Raw genomic sequence first — 18,774 nt, forward strand, 5'->3', positions numbered from 1 at the left:
AGGCCACTATTCCAGTCGTCCTAGAATACCTCCTGCACTCCAGGCATCCGGGTCTCTCTCCTTCCTCAATCAGGGTGCATCTAGCTGCCATTTCAGCGTTCCACTTGGGGGAATCCGGATGCTCTGTGTTTTCTAACCACATGGTGGTGCAGTTCCTCAAGGACTGGAGAGAGTGTTCCCCTACTCGCGCCCACCAGTCCCTCCCTGGAACCTTAATTTGGGCCTTTCCAAGCTTATGGGGCCCCAGTTTGAGCCCCTGGCCTCTTGCTCTCTCCTGGAAAGTGGCATTCCTGGTGGCCATTACATCAGCGAGGAGGGTGTCCGAGTTATGAGCCCTAACCTTGGAGCCTCCTTATACAGTTTTCTAGAGGGACAATGTGCAACTCAGACCACACCCAAAATTCCTCCCTAAAATAATCTCGCAATTCCATATGGGCCAGGACATTTGTTTACCAGTGTTCTTTCCTAAACCACACACGGACCTGAGTCACCGTAGCCTGCACACTCGGGATGTCCGAAGGGCCCTGGCGTTCTATTTGGAGCGAACTAGACCTTTCCGCAAGTCGATGCAGTTGTTTGTCGTCATAGCTGATAGAATGACAGGGCTGCTTCTGGTCTCGGCGCAACGCATTTCATCATGGATTGCAGACTGCATCCGCGCTTGCTATGAGCTTGCCAAGGTTCCAGCCCCGGCGATCACAGCTCATTCGACGAGGGCACAGGCGTCCTCAACAGCTTTCCTGGCGCATGTCCCAATCCAGAAGATCTGTAAAGCGTCCACCTTGTCATCGGTGCACATTTTCACAGCCCGCTACGCAGTCAACCAGCAAGCCAGAGATGATGTGGTGGTTGGCAGGGCTATTCTTCAGTCAATTGCTCCATGACTCCTGCCGTTCTCCAATGGTAAGCTTGTGAGTCACCTAATGTTGAATGGACGTGAACAAGCACTCGAAGAAAAAACGGTCACCTACCGTTCATAACTGTTGTTCTTCGAGATGTGTTATTCATGTCCATTACACTTCCCACCCTCCTTCCCCTCTGTCGGAGTCTCCGGCAAGAAGGAACTGAATGGGGGTCGGGTCGGCAGGGGTATATATGCACCGGTGTGGAAGCGCCACTCTGGCGGGCTTCCCTGCCGACCCGATGGGAGCCGCTAAAGGAAAGTTTCCAACGTCCATGCACGCGGTGCGTGCACACCTAATGTGTAATGGACGTGAACAACACATCTCGAAGAACAACAGTTACAAAAGGTAGGTAACCGTTTTTTCTCTGCTCTCTGCCCTGTCTTCCCATAGAATTTTCAGTCCAGTCAGTTTCACTCCTTAGGCACAATGGACCTCTCAACAATAAGAGTAACATTCAGCTGTGTGGAAGACAGAACTTTCTCTGGAGGTGGCTTGAGGTTATGGAAGTAACAGGAACTAAAGACCATCCAAATCTCACCACTTTCCACTCCAAGTGCAAGGCACATTTCTTTGACCTTGTGTCTCTAAAATAAACACATAGTAATTGGTATATTTAACCCCACCACCACCACCAAAAGTAGATACTCCACTGCACACGCTTCTCCCCCTGGGGAGAGGATGAGAGAACAAATGTGACAGATATGTAATCACATAGCTTAATGTGCTACTGGAAGATGTTCATATACTATGGTGATGAGCCCTGTATAAAAACCTATATAAAATTGAACCTGGAGGTTTTCCTGACTTGATCTCAAGGACCCCAGTCATCTTCCTTTGCCCCAGGTTCAGATATCATGGAAGTATCTCATGCAGTCCTCTTCATCTGTCCATGTGGCCCTGCATACATCATTCCATGGAAGACCTGGTGGAGGCAGATACTAATACCCTTTCCAGCACCATGACAAGTGCTGTCCCTTGGCACAGATGCCTTTGCAGCCACCTATTTCTAACCCAGCACCTGTGCAACCTTTGGAGCTGTCAAGGGACCTCTCAGATCAGCAGGAAGATCTGCCTAAGTCTGAGGATGGGATGAGTGTCCTTCAGAGGAATCGGGAAGAACGTACAGATGGCACTTCACTAGAAGATCAGATTGGTGCTTCATCTGTCCAACCTTCTGATGAACAGTAACTGTTTTTGAGGAACTATTGGGGAGAATGGCAAACTGCAACTGCAAACAGGCTACACCACTGGAGACATCAAATCCCCTGTTGGATGTGTTACATATGCAGACCAGGGATAAACTAGCTCTACTTACCAGCTCCAGCCTTCTTAACCTGGCCAAGGATGTCTAGCTCACTCTATTCTCATCCTCACCCTGTATCCAAGAGAGCCGGAGGATATCAATTTTTGCTGTGTTGTCCTTTGGCAAACTCCATGGTGGGATCTGCACCATAAGAGAGAGTTAGAGGCAACAAGACAAGACCTCTCAACTCTTACCCTTCTGACATACAGGGACCTAAGGTTTTGATTAAAGAGCCTATTTGTTTGGCTTACTAGGCCTTTGAGTGGTCAACTCTCAAGCAATTATGTTCCACTGTAATTATGCCCTGTGGGAAGCGATGATGCCTTGCCCAAGTCAAAGAAGGAAGCAGCCTGGGCTGTACTCTGATCATATGCATGTTAGACACTTCCTAAGAGCAGCATATGGTGCCTTGGACTCCAGTGCCAGAAGAGTGTCCAAAGGAGTGGCTCTAGAGAGGTACTCCTGGCTGAAATCCTGTGAATGTCCTATTGGAAGAAATGGATTCTCTTTTCAGGAAGGGAGCCATAGAGGAGGTTCCACAGGAAGCCAGAGATAAATGACTTTACTCCACTTGTTTCCTGATCCCAAGGAAGAACAACTGTTTAGGACTCATCCTGGACCTTAGAAATGTCAACAGATACACAAGAATGCTCAAGTTCAGGATGCTCACTGTAGGGGACATTATCCGTTCCTTATCACAGCGAGACCGGTATGTGCCTCTCGTTAAAAAGCCACCACTTCTTTGTGGTTATTAAGCTCAGATCAGGTATCCGAGGTTCTATGTGGGGATGACGCACTACCACTTCAGAGTTTCTCTTTTTGGCTTGTTCACAGCTCGAAGAGTCTTCACTGTGATGCTTTCCATGAGATCCAGGGTTGTGTGGTACCTCACCACCACCCGCTCTTAGTGTGAAGCAGCCTTGTCTGTTCCTGCTGTGTATCAGCTTCCTGAATCCATCAGCCTGTGGTAACACAAGCACTACCTTCCAGGCCTCTAGTAATAGGCACATGCCAACCACTGAGTCCCTAGAGCATTCACCTTGGTGGGGATGAAAATGTGAAGGCAGGCTTACTCAGCAGGTGGTCACATGATCAACACAAGTGTTCAGTGAAACCAGTGGTGACCAGTGCACTATGTCACAGATGGGTTCACTAGGTAATAAACCTCTTTGAACAAAACATCAAATGCCAAGTGTATTCAATGGGAGCACACACAGTCAAAAGCTGTCTGATGTGGTTCTGCTGGACTGAAGACAATTTCTTTACACCTTCCAGTCTTTCTTCCTGTTACCCAGAGTCATAGGGAAAATCATGGTGGACAGATCACATACTAATGGCCCCAATTTGTCATGTGAGCACTGGTATCTAGATCTCCTGTACCTGGCCAGGGATCCACCATATTTGCTGCCTTTCTCTGCAGACCTGCGTCAATAACAAGGGGAGGATTCTGCATCCCAACCCAAAGACACGCTTCACTTGGCATTGTGGAGGAGGAACCTGCTAACTAATGTGGACTGTTTATGCTCTGAGTTCAAGTCACTCTCTTGTAATCCAGGAAGAGCTTCATCATGAAATGCTATAGACAAAAAAAGCAAACAGTTTACTATCTGGGCCATTGGTAAAGGATTTGTTCCATCTCAAGCTGGGTCTCTGCAGTCCTAGAGTGCCTTGTACACCTGAAGTCTCAGGACTTAGCTGTAGCCACGCTAATAGTCCATAGGGCAGCAGTTACCTGTTCATCACATTTACGTTATGGACAAACACATCTTCTCTTACCATGTCCTTAAGGAAGCTGGAGACTGTAAGGTAAGTGTGTTTTCCCCCATCAGGGAGCCTCTACTTTTATGGGACCTAAAAATTGTCCTTACAAAGCTAATGGGTTCTCCTTATGAACCTCTGACGGAAGCCTGTATCAAACATTTATTGATCAAAACTGCCTTCCTCATCGCAGCTGCTGTGTTTTGATGGCTTCTCCATCTTATATTGTAGTACACAAGACAGTCACATTGAAATCCCATCCCAGTTTCCTGCTTAAGCTGGTCTCAGATTTTCCCCTAGTTCAGTGTATTTCCCTGCCTGTGTTCTTCTCCAGACCCTGTTTCCATACTCTGGATATCAAGTGGGCATTGTGTTCTTATCTGAAAAATACCAAGCCTTTAGAAAATTCAATAGGTGATTTGTAGCATGTGGTCAGAGATGCCAGAGAGAACCTGTGATCAAACAGACTTCCTCATGGATTAGGAATTGTATAGAACATTGTTACATCTTAATTAGGAAACTAGTAACCTATTGTTTAAAGTTCCATTCCATGAGAACCACTGTAACATCATTGGCATGCCTTAGCGGGTTCCCCTGGTGGATGTAGCATCTTGCTCCAATGCCTGGTTTGGGAGAGGTGTTACAGTTTATATTTACCTAACAACTCCTAGTTCACTGTTCTCCTGGTGGAGCACTGTTTGGTAATCTTCTCAAGTGGAATGAACTGGGGCCCTTGAAGAAAGGGGTTACTTACTAGTAACTGTTCTTCAAGAGTTGTCCCGTACATTCATACCGTTTACCTACTGTCACCTCTACATTGCAGCTTTGTCTGCTCTGCAGTTAGTGGGGAGAGAGCTTGGGTGGTATGTGTGCATTCCTACAGAGTGAGGTGATGACATCACTGTCATGTGAGCTCTCTTGTGAAACCCCCAAAGACATGACTTTTCAGGGTAGTACCACTACTCAGTGCCAGGAGCGCTAGTGTGAATGCACCAAGGTGACTCTCAAACGACACTACACTTAATGGTAAATAATCTCTTTATTGTACCTTTTCCTGTTTTACATAGTATGAAGCTATGAAGCTTTCTGTAAAGCTGTTAAGCATGTCCATATCAATAAGGGAAAACAAGGAGAAACCTGAGCTGATCAAATTTGCAGTAATTGACTTGAGCACAATGTTAATACAACGACCAGGTGCACAAGCAATAAGGTAAGCCTTGTCCATCAAACTATTTTTATTCCTCATAAAATGACTAAGCTATTAATAAAAATGGTGCTTAGCTTCCAATCTTCATTGTGCTAAAGTTCACAGACCCATTACAATAGCTAGTTTAGCCTGTTTGCAGCTTGGGGGTAGAACCAGATTGGTCAGTTACTGGCAGTAAGGGAATTCCCCATCCCTAAAGCACCATGACAGCTTTATCTTCCTCCACAGCTGCTGGCTGGCTTAACTCATCCTCCCTGCTGCAGAACTTTGAGGAAAATACTAATCTAGTTCAAATATCTCTCTGGTTCCAGTTGTGTCCTAGAGGTAGCATTTTCTTTTTGAGGAGTTCCCCCAGCTTTGCTTCCTCCTTTGAGTTACTACTGCAGCAGCTGTTGCCTCTGCAGCCTCCAGGGAAAAGTGTAGGCTTCACCCCCTTATTAGGTGCATCTGGGGAGCTCAGCAGTTGGGGTGCCATCATTGTGAGAGATGTATATGAGTCCTGATACTGCTTCTTTAAGAGTGCGATGGCCAGATATGATGGGTCTGCCTGGGTTTCCTTGTCTTGTAACTTCAGAAGCATATAGAATGTCCTTGGGCAGGTGGAGGGGGATTTGTGGGAGGTGAGGTGGTAGAGTTTCTCTTGGAGTTGTTTGAGGAAAGAATTTGATGATCTCCTTAAATTTCTGGGTGGTTTGTCATGTGAGAGTCATCTTTGAGTTCTTTATTGTAGGTGGTGTCAGAGAGATCTCAGTTGATCTCATGTGATGTATTTCATCCAGTACACTAAATGCCCAATATCAACTATGTGGGTGAAACCAGACAATCTTGATTGGCAGAAAAGATGCTGAAGAAGGAAAATAATTGGTTAGGAAAAATGTTCCATTTTGATTGCAAGTTGTTAGTGCTGCTAGGTTAAATTGCTGTTGCCAGTGTTGCTGCTCTTGGAGCGCCTATGTCAGCTGCACTAGCAGAGAGTGTAGCTTACCGATTCAGCAGACCTTGGTGTGATTCATAAGGAAAGACCACAGGCTCAGGTCGGTGGTGAAGGCACTCAGCCAGGTTTATTGTCGACAAGCACGGTACTAGCACGCTGGTTCATTGGTTACAGGTACACTAACACATGTATGCCTCTGACAATGGTACCTGCTCAGTCAGCACACCAGGATGCTGTTCCTTCAGCGAGTACAAAGATGCCCCTCTTATGACTTCTCCTTTTATACATTGGTAAAAACAAGTTAAGTATTATACTCCAGACATTGTTAGATACCACCCTTATTCTTGTACCTCCTAGTTAGAACAAAACATCCTTATCTATTATTCTGTCATCCCATCCTAATCTTCCGAGAGGTTGGTGTGTTCCTGTACCATCTCTTATGAGTGTGTTTATGTAATTACTTGAGAGATCTGTGTGTCTCTGTACTGTCCTCTCGGATCAGGGATATGCTTACTTGGTTAGCCAATACCTGGTGTGTTACTATTCTGCCTAGGCCAGGCATACGCTGGTTCACAGCCATTGGTTCACACTGTTAGTTATGCCTTTATTAAATACAGTAACTCTTCACTTAACGTCCTAGTTATGTTCTTGAAAAATGCAACTTTAAGTGAAACAAGGTTAAGCGTATCCAATTTCCTCATAGGAATTAATGTAAACGGGGGGGAGGGTTAGGTTCCAGGGATTTTTTTTTTTTGCCAGACAAAAGACATTATATACATATACAGTATAAGTTTTAAATAATTTAATATTGTACTCACCAGTGATGATTGCAAAGCTTGATTGAGGCGGGGCGTAGCGGGGTGGTGATGTGGGGGCTTGCTTGCTCCCCAACTGGAATGCTGGGCGGGCAGAATGGGGGCAAGACTCCCGTGCTTCAACCCTGCTCCCCGGCAGGAGCACCAGGCGGAACGGGGCAAGACATCGCACCCTGACCCTGCTCCCCAGCAGGAGACTCAGGCAGGCGGAACGGAACAAGCTCCTGCACCCCCACCCCACTTCTTGGCCGGAGCGCCGGCGGGTGGAATGGGGCAAGCTCCCCAAGAGCACCAAGTGGAGGGAGCCAAACAACATTATAAGGGAACATTGCAGGACTTTAAAGGAGTATGTTCTCTAATAGGTCAGTGACCTAATAACGAAACAACGGTTAACTGGGACGACATTAAGTGAGGAGTTACTGTAGAGAGAGAGAGTCCTGCTATGGACTAACTGTTCTTGTGGATCCTGCTGATGCACTGGTAATACGCTTTCATATAGTCCTTTTTGACCTGGGAGTAGATTAAAGTGCATTGAGGAGATGTTAATATTAGCACATCAGCAGGGTCCACGTAGACAGTCCATTGTGGGCTAGTGCCAGGTAGATTCACTCCACAGCTCGTCGCAAATTAAATGTAGACAATTCCTTAGACTTGTTTTGATGGAGGAGAAGATTTGTTCTTTTAACCTGGCACCTGCTACTTATCTTGTAGTCTATAAGTCATCTGCTGTTTATTTAAACATTCAATTTAAAAGTAATTTCTCTACTGTTTTCACTTTATATAGATTTGAAACGAAAATAAGCACATTTGAAGTTACAGGCATGTCTCAAGAAAAATTCATACCCTGTCTGCTATCTTCTCGAACAGTCCATTCCGAAAACAATACATCACTCTTGAGCATAATGTTTGAGACCAATCCTTTAGATGAGAAAGCTGATCAGAAGCTTAGAATAGAATCACAACCGTTGGAAATAATATATGATGCAGTAAGTAAAAAATATGTTATGAAGCATTAGTTTTCTAAAAATATGATGTAAGCATTCATTTTCTTTTATGTTTATTATATTTGTATTTTAACAGAGGACTGTGAATAGTTTAGTGGATTTCTTCAGGCCTCCAAAAGATGTACATTTAGAGCAACTGACCTCAGCAACTTTGATGAAGCTTGAAGAATTTCGTGAGAAGACGTCGACAGGTGAATGTCAATAAACATTTTCAGTGATACGGTTTTTGATAAATTTTGAAGATTTTTTTCTTTTGGCTAAATTTTTAAAATACTTTTGTTGTAAATGTATCATAACTGCAAATTAATGTATTAATTGCAAAGAAACAAAAATAGGAAATGTTTTCATATAGATACTCAGATACTGTGGTGATGGGGGCCATAAAAATACTTAGATGGTTTAAAGTTTTCAACAAAGACACGCTAAAAGATGAAATTTAAATAAAGAGCAAAATGTCAATACAATAAAAGGGTAAAACTATTTATCACTGGTTTCAGGAGGTTTTGAGGTATGCGTTTTTTAAGTTATATAACATTTTGGCGTTCAGTTGATTGTTTTGGGACAGAGTAGTTAGTTAAAGGATTGTGTGCTGAAGTGTTGTTAAAGGGACTGATGAAAAGTTTGTATGACAGTGAGGCAGACTTCGTCCGTTTAAGATTGTCTTCTACAAATTGCAAAGTCTGAGGCACTTGCAGGCCTGACGCTGTGATGATGTTAAATTCTGTAAGTATGACTTGCATAATACTCTTATCTTCCAAGACAGACTGGAGAAAAGTCTGAGCATCAGTTCTGGGATTAACCAGATTGGGGCTTATGGGGTATTTGACATAAAAATAGAATACTTCTGCTAGTTTCCATCTTGAGGTGGTGAACATTTGATAATCTAAAACATGGGTTCTCAAACTTTATTGTACCACGACCCCCTTTTGACAAAATAAATTACTACAGAATAGTTAGTATTTTAAATTAAAAATGCATTACAAGGTTGTATCTACGAAAAGTAGCCACTAAATATTTTAATTCACAATACGGTCACAAGACAATCTTTATATCTGGTAGTAAAAAAAATAAAAAAAATATATGCACCTAATGGGAGGGGTGAGCTTGTATTGATGAACACAAATCCTTAAAGCGGGGCTCTGTGTAGCCGAGGTAAAGATGGAGGTCATCTTCAACAGTGAGATGGGCCCTGAATTTGTTTTTCAGTAAAGTCAGTGCTGAAAAGCCAGCTTCTCACAGGCAGGTGGGTGAAAACGACATGAGTGCTTTCAAAGCTGGATATGACAGCTCTGGATATTCTTCTCACACAGAAATCCAGAAGTTAGCAAGAGGTCACTCAGAAAATCTCAGCATCACTGTCTCATCACAGGAAAGGTCCATTCTTGTTTCTTTCACTATAAGTGACATAACAGCACTTGCAGTTGCTTCTACATTAAAGGGATTTCTAATCCACGCCTCTGTTTTTTGATGCTTTTCAGGGCAGTACTCACAAAACTGCAGTTTAAGGCTTTTTGGGTATCTGATGATAATGGGTGCAAGTCATGCTTTGGCGAGGCATTTTCATCCAAAAGTCACACAGTAAGAAAAAAGCTTCAAAACCGCCATGGTCCACGTGAGCATGCCACGGTCCACGTGAGCATACCACAAGGAAAGTTTCTTGATCCTACATTCGATTTTCTCAGTGAGAGAAAAGACAAAAGCATCTCACACTTGAAGTGGGGTATTAACACATTTAGATGTTCAAAAATGTCTGCCAGGTAAGCTAGCAGAGCAAGCCACTTGTATCTGCAAACCTTTCAGCCAGTGGGGAATCTTCATCTGAAAGAAAAATTCTCACTTTCTCACTGAGCTGAAACCTTTCCCCAAGACAGCCACTGAACTTCAGTATGGTAAAGTAACTGGTGGTGTTCAGCTCCCATCTATCACACACAACTCCAAACAGGTGTACACTTTTAATGAAGTTGACTGTGCGAACAGCTTCATCGAGAACTTGTTTTAGAACAGGTGGCATTTTTTTTAACTAGGGCTAGCCTGTGTATAATACAGTGAGTCCAACTGCTTGCGGTGCAACAGCCTGCACTCGGGTGCCTAGCCTGCTGTTTCTTTGCATGAGCATCATCACTGCAAATTCCTACACAGTGCTGCCATTCCAAGCCTGAATCAGAGACAAAAGCATCCAAAAGTGCAAAGAGCTGTTCCCCAGTAACTTGCTATGGAAATGGCCTGCAGAACAGAAATTCTTCTTGAAGTTCTTTGTCATTCTCAAATGTTATGTATAGCAGCATCTGAGCAGTTGAATGGAAAAAAAAAAAAAAAGAACTTTGCTAGATTTTGGCAATCGTTCAGTCACATCATTTGCCATACTGTGAATGTGCCTGGAAATAGTGTCATTGGAGATGGGAATCGAATCAAATTGAGTTGCCCCACCATAGTCAAAAGCACTTTCTTAGCACGTGGCAGAACAAACGTTTCTCCAGTACTGTGCAGTTTCCCAGTTTTAGCTATCCAGTATGACACAGCAAGAGATGCCTCAAGGGCTTTCTTATTTGCCGTAGCTGCCATTCTCAGTACATTCTCAGTACTCTTTGAACAGAACTGTGCTGTGTCTGCAAATGCTGCAACATTGTAGTCGGTTTTAAGCTATCCTTTGCCAGAACTTCACCACACACTGTGGCTTCTGAAAACAAGTTCGTGTGAATTCATATTCCAAATACTTTGGATCGTATTTGTGGTTTCTTGGCTTTTTACTGCTGTTTGGAACCTCATTGTCAGCCCATCTTTTGCTGCAAGTGGCAATCGACTCCCCTTCAGTACTCCCCTTTCCTCCACTTTTCTTCAGAAAATGGTTCATTACTAAAATTATGTCTACAGTAACTTTTCAGATTGGTTTCAACACAACATGTGCTGAGTGGGCTGCCAGATAAACACATGTGTCTGAGTACAGGAAGTGCCTCAGTATAGGAGGTGCTGCACAGGGCCTACAGGGGATAGAAAGCAGGGAAATTGCGGGTCTGCACACCACAGGTGGGCCTGCCAAACTAAATTGCTCAGGCTTGGAAGCCCTGCCCAAGTGGGACTCAGGCTTGGGCTTCAGCCCCCCGCTGCCCACAGAGCTCCTGGCTCTGGCTTCAGCTCCACCATTGCCTGCGAAGCTCTGGGCTGGAACTTCAGCCCCACCACCGCCCACAAAGATCTGGGCTGGGGTTAATCACTTGCATGGTGGCTCAGACAACTCTTTTAGGACTTCTTGGGTGCAAGTAATCCAGGCCTGCTGATTTTTAAAATGTTCATCCCTACTAGAAGCTGTTTAACATCCCCAGTTACTATGGGATTGAAAAGGACTTTATCATCCTCATATTGTACGAATATATCATCCTGCTTCTTTACAAATACAGAAGATTTAAGTAAACACTTCTGCCTCTTTGGAATTATTAACAACATTTTTACCAACTCCATCTAGAAATGGACCTATGTCATTGTTAGGAATTCTTTTGTTCCTAGCATACTTAACAAAAGAAACAAAACGAAGAGAATCTTCTCCTTGTCCTTAGCTCTGTCAGCCATGGATTTTCCTTGTTATCTTTAGCTTCCATTATCAATTTTCTCCACTTAATGACTTCTGATGTACATTGGTGGCTGTCTGTTTCCCCCTTTTTCATTTCTAGTTTACTGTCTTCACTTCCTCTCTTAACTAGGTTGGTTAATGATCATAGATAAATTAGTAGCTGAGGCTTAAAGTTCAAAAAATCAAAAGGGAGTGTGTGTATATTTTAAATCTTGTTATTTTTAAACCAATCTGATTTATTTCTTTATTTTTTGTCTCATGATTGCTGAATTCTTGGGGCTAAAGATAGTTGACTGACTTTAGGTAATGGAATCTTTTGTAAAAATGATTTGAGAAAATCATTTTATTCTGAACAATGACTCAGGAATTATTAGACGAAGATATTGTTATAGTAGATGGGAAATGGAGAAAATATATTGAAGATTTAAACTTTGATTAAAAGCAAATCTCGTTGTCACATGAATATTTTTGTATTGTAACTTAATTCCAGTGTATTAAGCCTACAGTGTCACGCAGTCCTCATGAAATTGGCTATTGTGATTTCTTAGCGAAAGTGTCTTATTTGTCATCATTTTTGCTATATTCATTAGCACTGACAAGGTGATTGATTATTATTCATGGGTACTTTGAACACTGAAAAGAACTACACTAATAAGAAGTACATTTATGAATGTGAAACCAATAAAGAGAATTGAGATCTATCAGAATAAACCAGGATACTGTACATTTGGGATGGTTGACTAAGTTTGATGTGGTTGAACAGTTTCAGCTGTGTATTTTAGTAATCCTATTGTAATGAAATTTGTCCTCTGGTTCATACATTATCACCATAATTTATTTAAAATACATTTAAAGACATGGTTTCATATTGGCTCCTTACCTGTCTCAATGTGATTATTTTCTAGGATTATTATATGTTATTGAAACACAGAAAGTTCTCAATCTAAAAATTAATTTAATGGCTTCATACGTCCTCGTTCCACAAAATGGATTTTATGAATCTACGTCAAATTTACTTCTTCTGGATCTTGGTAACCTACAGGTACAGTTTCCACTCATGAAATGATTTATTATTTGTGATAATTTGACTTCTATTTATTGTAGTATGTTAAAAATGAACTTAAATACTGTTGACTATAATGGGTTTATTTAAATGTTCCTATTCAATTTAAATAGTGGTGATTCATTTTAAACTGCTTTCTACACAAGTCTGGATTTCTTCTCCTGTTCTGAACACGTCTCTAATCTACTTAGAGTGGATAGTGTACATGACAAAAATGAGGCCACTTCCTTTGCGAATCTTTGTATGCCGTAAAGTAATACGTGAAAATTGTTCTTAACAGTTTTTAATCCTGGCATCCCTGATGCTATTTTGGAATACAAAGAAACAGAATCTCTCTTACTCTGACATACGTGGTTAACACAATATTTTTAATTTAACCTTTTCCGCCCACCCCTTTCCAATGTGCTTTTTTTGTTCATTATCCACTAAAATGATATGGATTGAATAGAATGATCATTTATGAGTATAGGACTAAATCAGAACTTCAAAATATTTATCCTCTATATTAAATTTAATAGATTATTTAAATTGTAAGGAAAAAGCAAGCAAAGGTAACTTAATAAATGTATATCAAATGCTATTAGTGTGCTTAACACTATACCAAACTAGGATGACCAGATGTCCCGATTTTATAGGGACCGTCCCAGTTTTTGAGTCTTTTTTTTATATAGGCTCCTATTACCCCCTCCCGATTTTTCACATTTCACAGTATACCGAACACAGAAAATACTGTTCCTGCCCCTGAATGATTGCCTTCTTATTGAACTAACAAAATTTAAAATAGCAAGTTCCCCTTCTCTGTATGTTGGCAAGTGATATATATCTATATATAGGTGACACTGGCAGCACTGAATATTAAGTTTGCTTGTCCCATTGTAAGACTGTTTGCTGTTGCTTATAATTTTGCCAAACTATAATGATTTGGACTGAAATTTTGCATGCTGGGTGTCTGTCTCAGGCTGAATTTTTTTGACTCTTTCAGCTAAAATGGTTTACCTGTTTCTGAGAACACGATTAGGGGAAAATGTTTTGCCCATATTTAAAAAAAATCTTAAAATATAACTTTGTTGAGAAGAGGAGTACTTGTGGCACCTTAGAGACTAACAAATTTATTTGAGCATAAACTTTCGTGGGCTATAGCCCACTTCATCGGATGCATTTAGTGGAAAATACAGTAGGAAGATATCTATATCTATATCTACACAGAGAACATGAAACAATGAGGGTTACCATACACACTATAAGGAGAGTGATCAGTTAAGGTGAGCTTTTATCAGCAGGAGAGAAGGTTTAGCACCTCCATGTTTTTGGGAAACAAAATCTCCAGCCGGAAGATTTTACTATAGCAGCGTCCGTAGGGTCGGCTCTGCTGCCCCCTGGAGTGGCGCCCTCATGGCGCTGTATATAGGGGCCAGCCGACCCCCCACCCTTCCCAGCGTTCCTGCCTAAGGTAGTTTCCCCATTTCACATGGGTCAAGACATTTTTCTCCCTGTGTTTTATCTGAAACCGCACTCCTCGGCTAAGGAGCTCAGGCTGCATTCTCTGGACGTTCGCAGGACTCGCGCGTTCTATATAGAAAGGACGAGATCCTTCAGGAAGTTGACCCAACTTTTCGTCGCCATGGCCAACAGTAGGAAAGGGCTCCCGGTCACGTCACAGCAGATCTCTGCTTGGATCAGAACCTGCATCCAGGAGTGCTACAGTCAGGCCAATATACCAGCCCCGCCTATCACGGCCCACTCCACGAGAACGCGGGCCTCTTCAGCCGCGTTCCTGGCCCACGTCCCGACGCAGGAAATTTGTAGAGCGGCCACCTGGTCCTCAATCCACACCTTTACGGTGCACTACGCCATCACGCACCAAGCCAGGGAGGATGCTGCATTTGGCCGCGCAGTCCTCCAGTCTGCAGTGATCTCCGACCCCACGAGCTAGACTCGGGCTTGTGAGTCACCTGCTTGGAATGGACATGAACATCACTCGAAGAAGAAGAAACGGTTACACCTTCTTGTAACGGTTGTTCTTCGAGATGTGTTGTTCATGTCCATTCCAATACCCACCCTCCTATCCCTCTGTCGGAGTATCGGCAAGAAGGAACTGAGGGGATGGGCGGTCGGCTGGCTTCTTTCTACAGCTCCATGAGGGCGCCACTCCAGGGGGCACCGGAGGCGACCCTACGGACGCTGCTATAGTAAAATCTTCCGGCTGGCGTGCACACGGCGCGCACACACCTGCTTGGAATGGACATGAACAACACATTTCGAAGAACAACCGTTACAAGAAGGTGAGTAACCGTTTCTTTGTACATGCTCAGTAAAGACTTATTAGAGTTTGGAAGTTAAAATCAATGAAGATTCCATATGGGAAGGGGGGAGGGATAGCTCAGTGGTTTGAGCATTGGCCTGCTAAACCCAGGGTTGTGAGTTCAATCCTTGAGGGGGCCATTTAGGGATCTAGGGCAAAAATCTGTCTGGGAATTGGTCCTGCTTTGAGCAGGGGGTTGGACTAGATGACCTCCTGAGGTCCCTTCCTATCCTGATATTCTATGCATCGGGCATGTACCATATCAGGACTTCTGAGGCTGAACAGCACTTCCCTTCAGGAGCTTTGCCTGGATACTGGGGGATGCTGTGGCACCAGGCACAGGAACTGACAGCCAGGAGACTGTGCACCGAATAAGGCTACATTTTAGTCATGGGTATTTTTAGTAAAAGTCACAGACAGATCACAGGCAGTAAACAAAAATTCATGGCCTGTGACCTGCCGGCACCGCCCCCACAACTCCCTTGTTTGTGGTTTCCGGCTAATGGGAGCTGCAAAACCAGCGCTCTGGGCAGAGGCAGCCTGCAGAACTGCCTGGCCATGCCTCCCCCTAGCTGCTTCTGGGGAGCCTCCCAGGTAAGTGCTGCCCAGAGTCACCTCCCACACCCAAACTCTGCTGCTCAGGGGGAGCATGGAGGCGCGGTGGTCCAAGACTGCCCCAGCAGCGGCCAGTGCACCTGGCACAGGAACGGCCTGAGTTGTCCCTGAGCCAGGCGCATGGACTGCTGCAGATCTGTGACAAACTCGCAGCCTTATCACTAAATGCTCCCTCTGTTGGCTCATGGCTGAAATGCAGAGGAGTGGAAATGTGGCAGCAACAGGAGCCTGTGGGTGAAAGGAAGCAGAGGGGAGAGGAGCTGGTAAGGAGTGTTTGCAAAGGAGTGGAGAGGGAGAAGGACTGGAGCCCTGGCAATAGAGTCGGTAACCACTAATGCACACATCTATCCAGAACCTGATACATAATCCAGGAGTCCTGAATCTACATTCCTCTGCTGCCAGCAAATAGCTGTGAAATTAATTGGCAAAATATGTGTCCCAGCTCTCGCTCCTCTTCTGGTCCAATGGCTGTTCTACATAGAAAATAACAGCCTACTACTGATCGCCATTTACGTCATTAGCTCAAGTGGTAGAAGTCTGTGCTGTGGATCTAAAGGTCCTTACGCTGTTGACAACCCATGTTTGGGGCAGTATGGTTCCACATAATAGAAGCTAAGTTTTCAGGTTTTTTTAAAATATAGGAAATTACTTAAAAAACTACATTAAAATCATTAAAGTTTCAAAGTCTAGCACTCCGAAGTTCATCTAGAATGAATGAATCAGTTGTGTATAAATATGGCTGTTGTATGTAGGATGATGGTCTCTTCTGCTACAGATGTTGGATGGTGTGTAGTGAATGAGGCAAGAGATTGCAACATATGGGTAAAAAAAGTTATTAACCTAGACAACTATAGTCTGTTTCTTCCTCTGCCACCAGACTTCCCAGAATCACAAAGGCTTAACCACTTAAGACAAACATTAAAACGAGAATGTTCACAGTTTACTACTGATACTTTGGTACTAATTTCTGGTTGCCCCATGTGAAACACCAAGGACCAGATTTGCAAAAATGTTGAGCACTCATAACTGCATCAGCATCACGGCAAATCCCAAAGGGACGTGGCCGCCTTGCTAATCAAACGCCACTGGATCGATCTCTAGCAGGATGCTTAAGGTGGTCGAACTGTGTGTTCAGTTTTATTGCACCACAGAAGCTTTTGGAGTCTATGTGATCACAGGCATTCCTGGATACACGCACTTCGGAATTCATTGGTTTTCCATCCTAATGCGTTCATACTAAGGCCTGGTCTACACTAGGCGTTTATGTCGAAGTTAGCGCTGTTACATCGAATTAACCCTGCACCCGTCCACACCGCGAAGCTATTTAGTTCGACATAGAGGTCTCTTAAATTCGACTTCTGTACTCCTCCCCGACGAGGGGAGTAGCGCTAAATTTGACATGGCCATGTCGAATTAGGCTAGGTGTGGATGGAAATCGACGCTAATAGCTCCGGGAGCTATCCCAGAGTGCACCACTCTGTTGACGCTCTGGACAGCAGTCCGAGCTCGGATGCTCTGACCAGCCACACAGGAAAAGCCCCAGGAAAATTTAAATTCCTTTTCCTGTCTGGGCAGTTTGAATCTCATTTCCTGTCTGGACATCGTGGCGAGCTCAGCAGCACTGGCAACGATGCAGAGCTCTCCAGCAGTGATGGCCGTGCAATCTCAGAATAGAAAGAGGGCCCCAGCATGGACTGATCGGGAAGTCTTGGATCTGATCGCTGTGTGGGGCGATGAGTCCGTGCTTTCCGAGCTGCGCTCCAAGAAACGGAATGCAAAGATCTACGAGAAGATCTCTAAAGACATGTCAGAGAGAGGATACAGCCGGGATGCAACGCAGTGCCACGTGAAAATCAAGGAGCTGAGACAAGGTTATCAGAAGACCAAAGAGGCAAACGGACGCTCCGGATCCCATCCCCAGACATCCCGTTTCTACGAGGCACTGCATTCCATCCTAGGTGCGGCCGCCACCACTACCCCACCACTGACAGTGGACTCTGAGGATGGGATATTGTCCACGGCCGGTTCCTCGGACATGTTAGCGGACGGGGAAGATGAGGAAGGAGATGAGGAGGACGAGGCAGTCGACAGCGCTTACAACGCTGATTTCCCCGACAGCCAGGATCTCTTTATCACCCTTACAGAGATCCCCTACCAATCGTCCCCAGCCGTTAACCCAGACACAGAATCTGGGGAAGGATCAGCCAGTAAGTGTGTTAAACATCTAAACATTTATTTTTAACAGAACAGGAATATTAAGAATAACAACAATGGGTTTCTCATGATTAGTTTGCCCTAGGCGCTTAACGTTTCAGTCCTGGGCAGTGCAACTATTGAAAAAAAATCTAACAATGTCCGGTTTAGCATGATTGTTCTGCCCAAGCCGCTCTACTGTTTAGTCCCTGCCAGTGCAGCTACAGTAAAATGCGGTCTATATGTCCGGGGATAGAGCAGAAATCCTCCTGGGACATCTCGAGGAAGCTCTCCTGGAGGTAATTGGAAAGCCGTTGCATCAGGTTCCTGGGGAGAGTGGCCTTATTGGGTCCTCCGTAGTATGACACGTTTCTGCGCCACGAGACAATCAAGTACTCAGGGATCATTGCCCTGCACAGCAGGGCGGCATACGGCCCTGGTCTTTGGAGGCTTTCCCGAAGCATTCTTTCTTTATCGCTGTCTGAGATCCTCATCAGGGTGATGTCGCTCATGGTGACCTGCTTTGAATTAGGTAGGGGAATGTTATTGTTGGGACTGCTTGCCCGTTCCTTTACAGAACTGTAACCGCTGGTTTGCAGCCACGCGGTGGAGGCGGGAGAGGGGCAGCATACAGGGATCGTTCCTGGGGACAGCCGCGAGGGGGTGGGACAGGGGCAGAGTTCCTGCTTGCCGGATTGCTGGCAGCAGGGACTGACATTGCTTTCAATGTGAAAGGAGGCCAGTGCTAATATTAAAGTTTTAAGCTGCCACAAGTCTACGGCTTACCATGTCTGCCTGCTACACAAATTCCGGTGTCCTGCCCCGCTTCTCAGATCTGCTGTGCAAGACCCCAGGCACTGAATGCGAAGGCCGAGAATTCGACCTTGTCCTGAGTGCGCATGTGATAGGTGCTGTGCATGGTCTTGTTCACAGAGAAAGACTATGTTCTTTGTTCACAACTACATTTATCTTTCTGAGGAATTCACTCCCTTTTTCCCATTCCCACAGCCACATCTGCGACTGTCTCACAACCTAGCCTGGCATCACACTCCTAGAGGCTAGCACAGATTAGGCATAGGAAGAAGAGGACACGGGAGGACATGTTCTCGG

The 18,774-nt window shown here is 44.3% G+C and overlaps 1 protein-coding gene across 5 annotated transcripts in view; it reads left to right on the forward strand.

The window, feature by feature from the left end:
• Positions 1–18,774, forward strand: part of VPS13A (vacuolar protein sorting 13 homolog A) — a 271,263-nt gene that overhangs the window by 68,350 nt on the left and 184,139 nt on the right. For all 5 annotated transcript variants that reach the window (XM_034774370.1, XM_034774372.1, XM_034774371.1 and 2 more), the window contains exons 17-20: positions 5,034–5,176; positions 7,707–7,908; positions 8,003–8,117; positions 12,397–12,533. In XM_034774370.1, the coding sequence (XP_034630261.1) occupies positions 5,034–5,176; positions 7,707–7,908; positions 8,003–8,117; positions 12,397–12,533 (597 nt within the window). The remainder of the gene's footprint in view (positions 1–5,033; positions 5,177–7,706; positions 7,909–8,002; positions 8,118–12,396; positions 12,534–18,774) is intronic.

This window comes from Trachemys scripta, chromosome 6 (assembly GCF_013100865.1).
Source record: "Trachemys scripta elegans isolate TJP31775 chromosome 6, CAS_Tse_1.0, whole genome shotgun sequence".
In the NCBI taxonomy this organism is placed as follows: Eukaryota; Metazoa; Chordata; order Testudines; family Emydidae; genus Trachemys; species Trachemys scripta.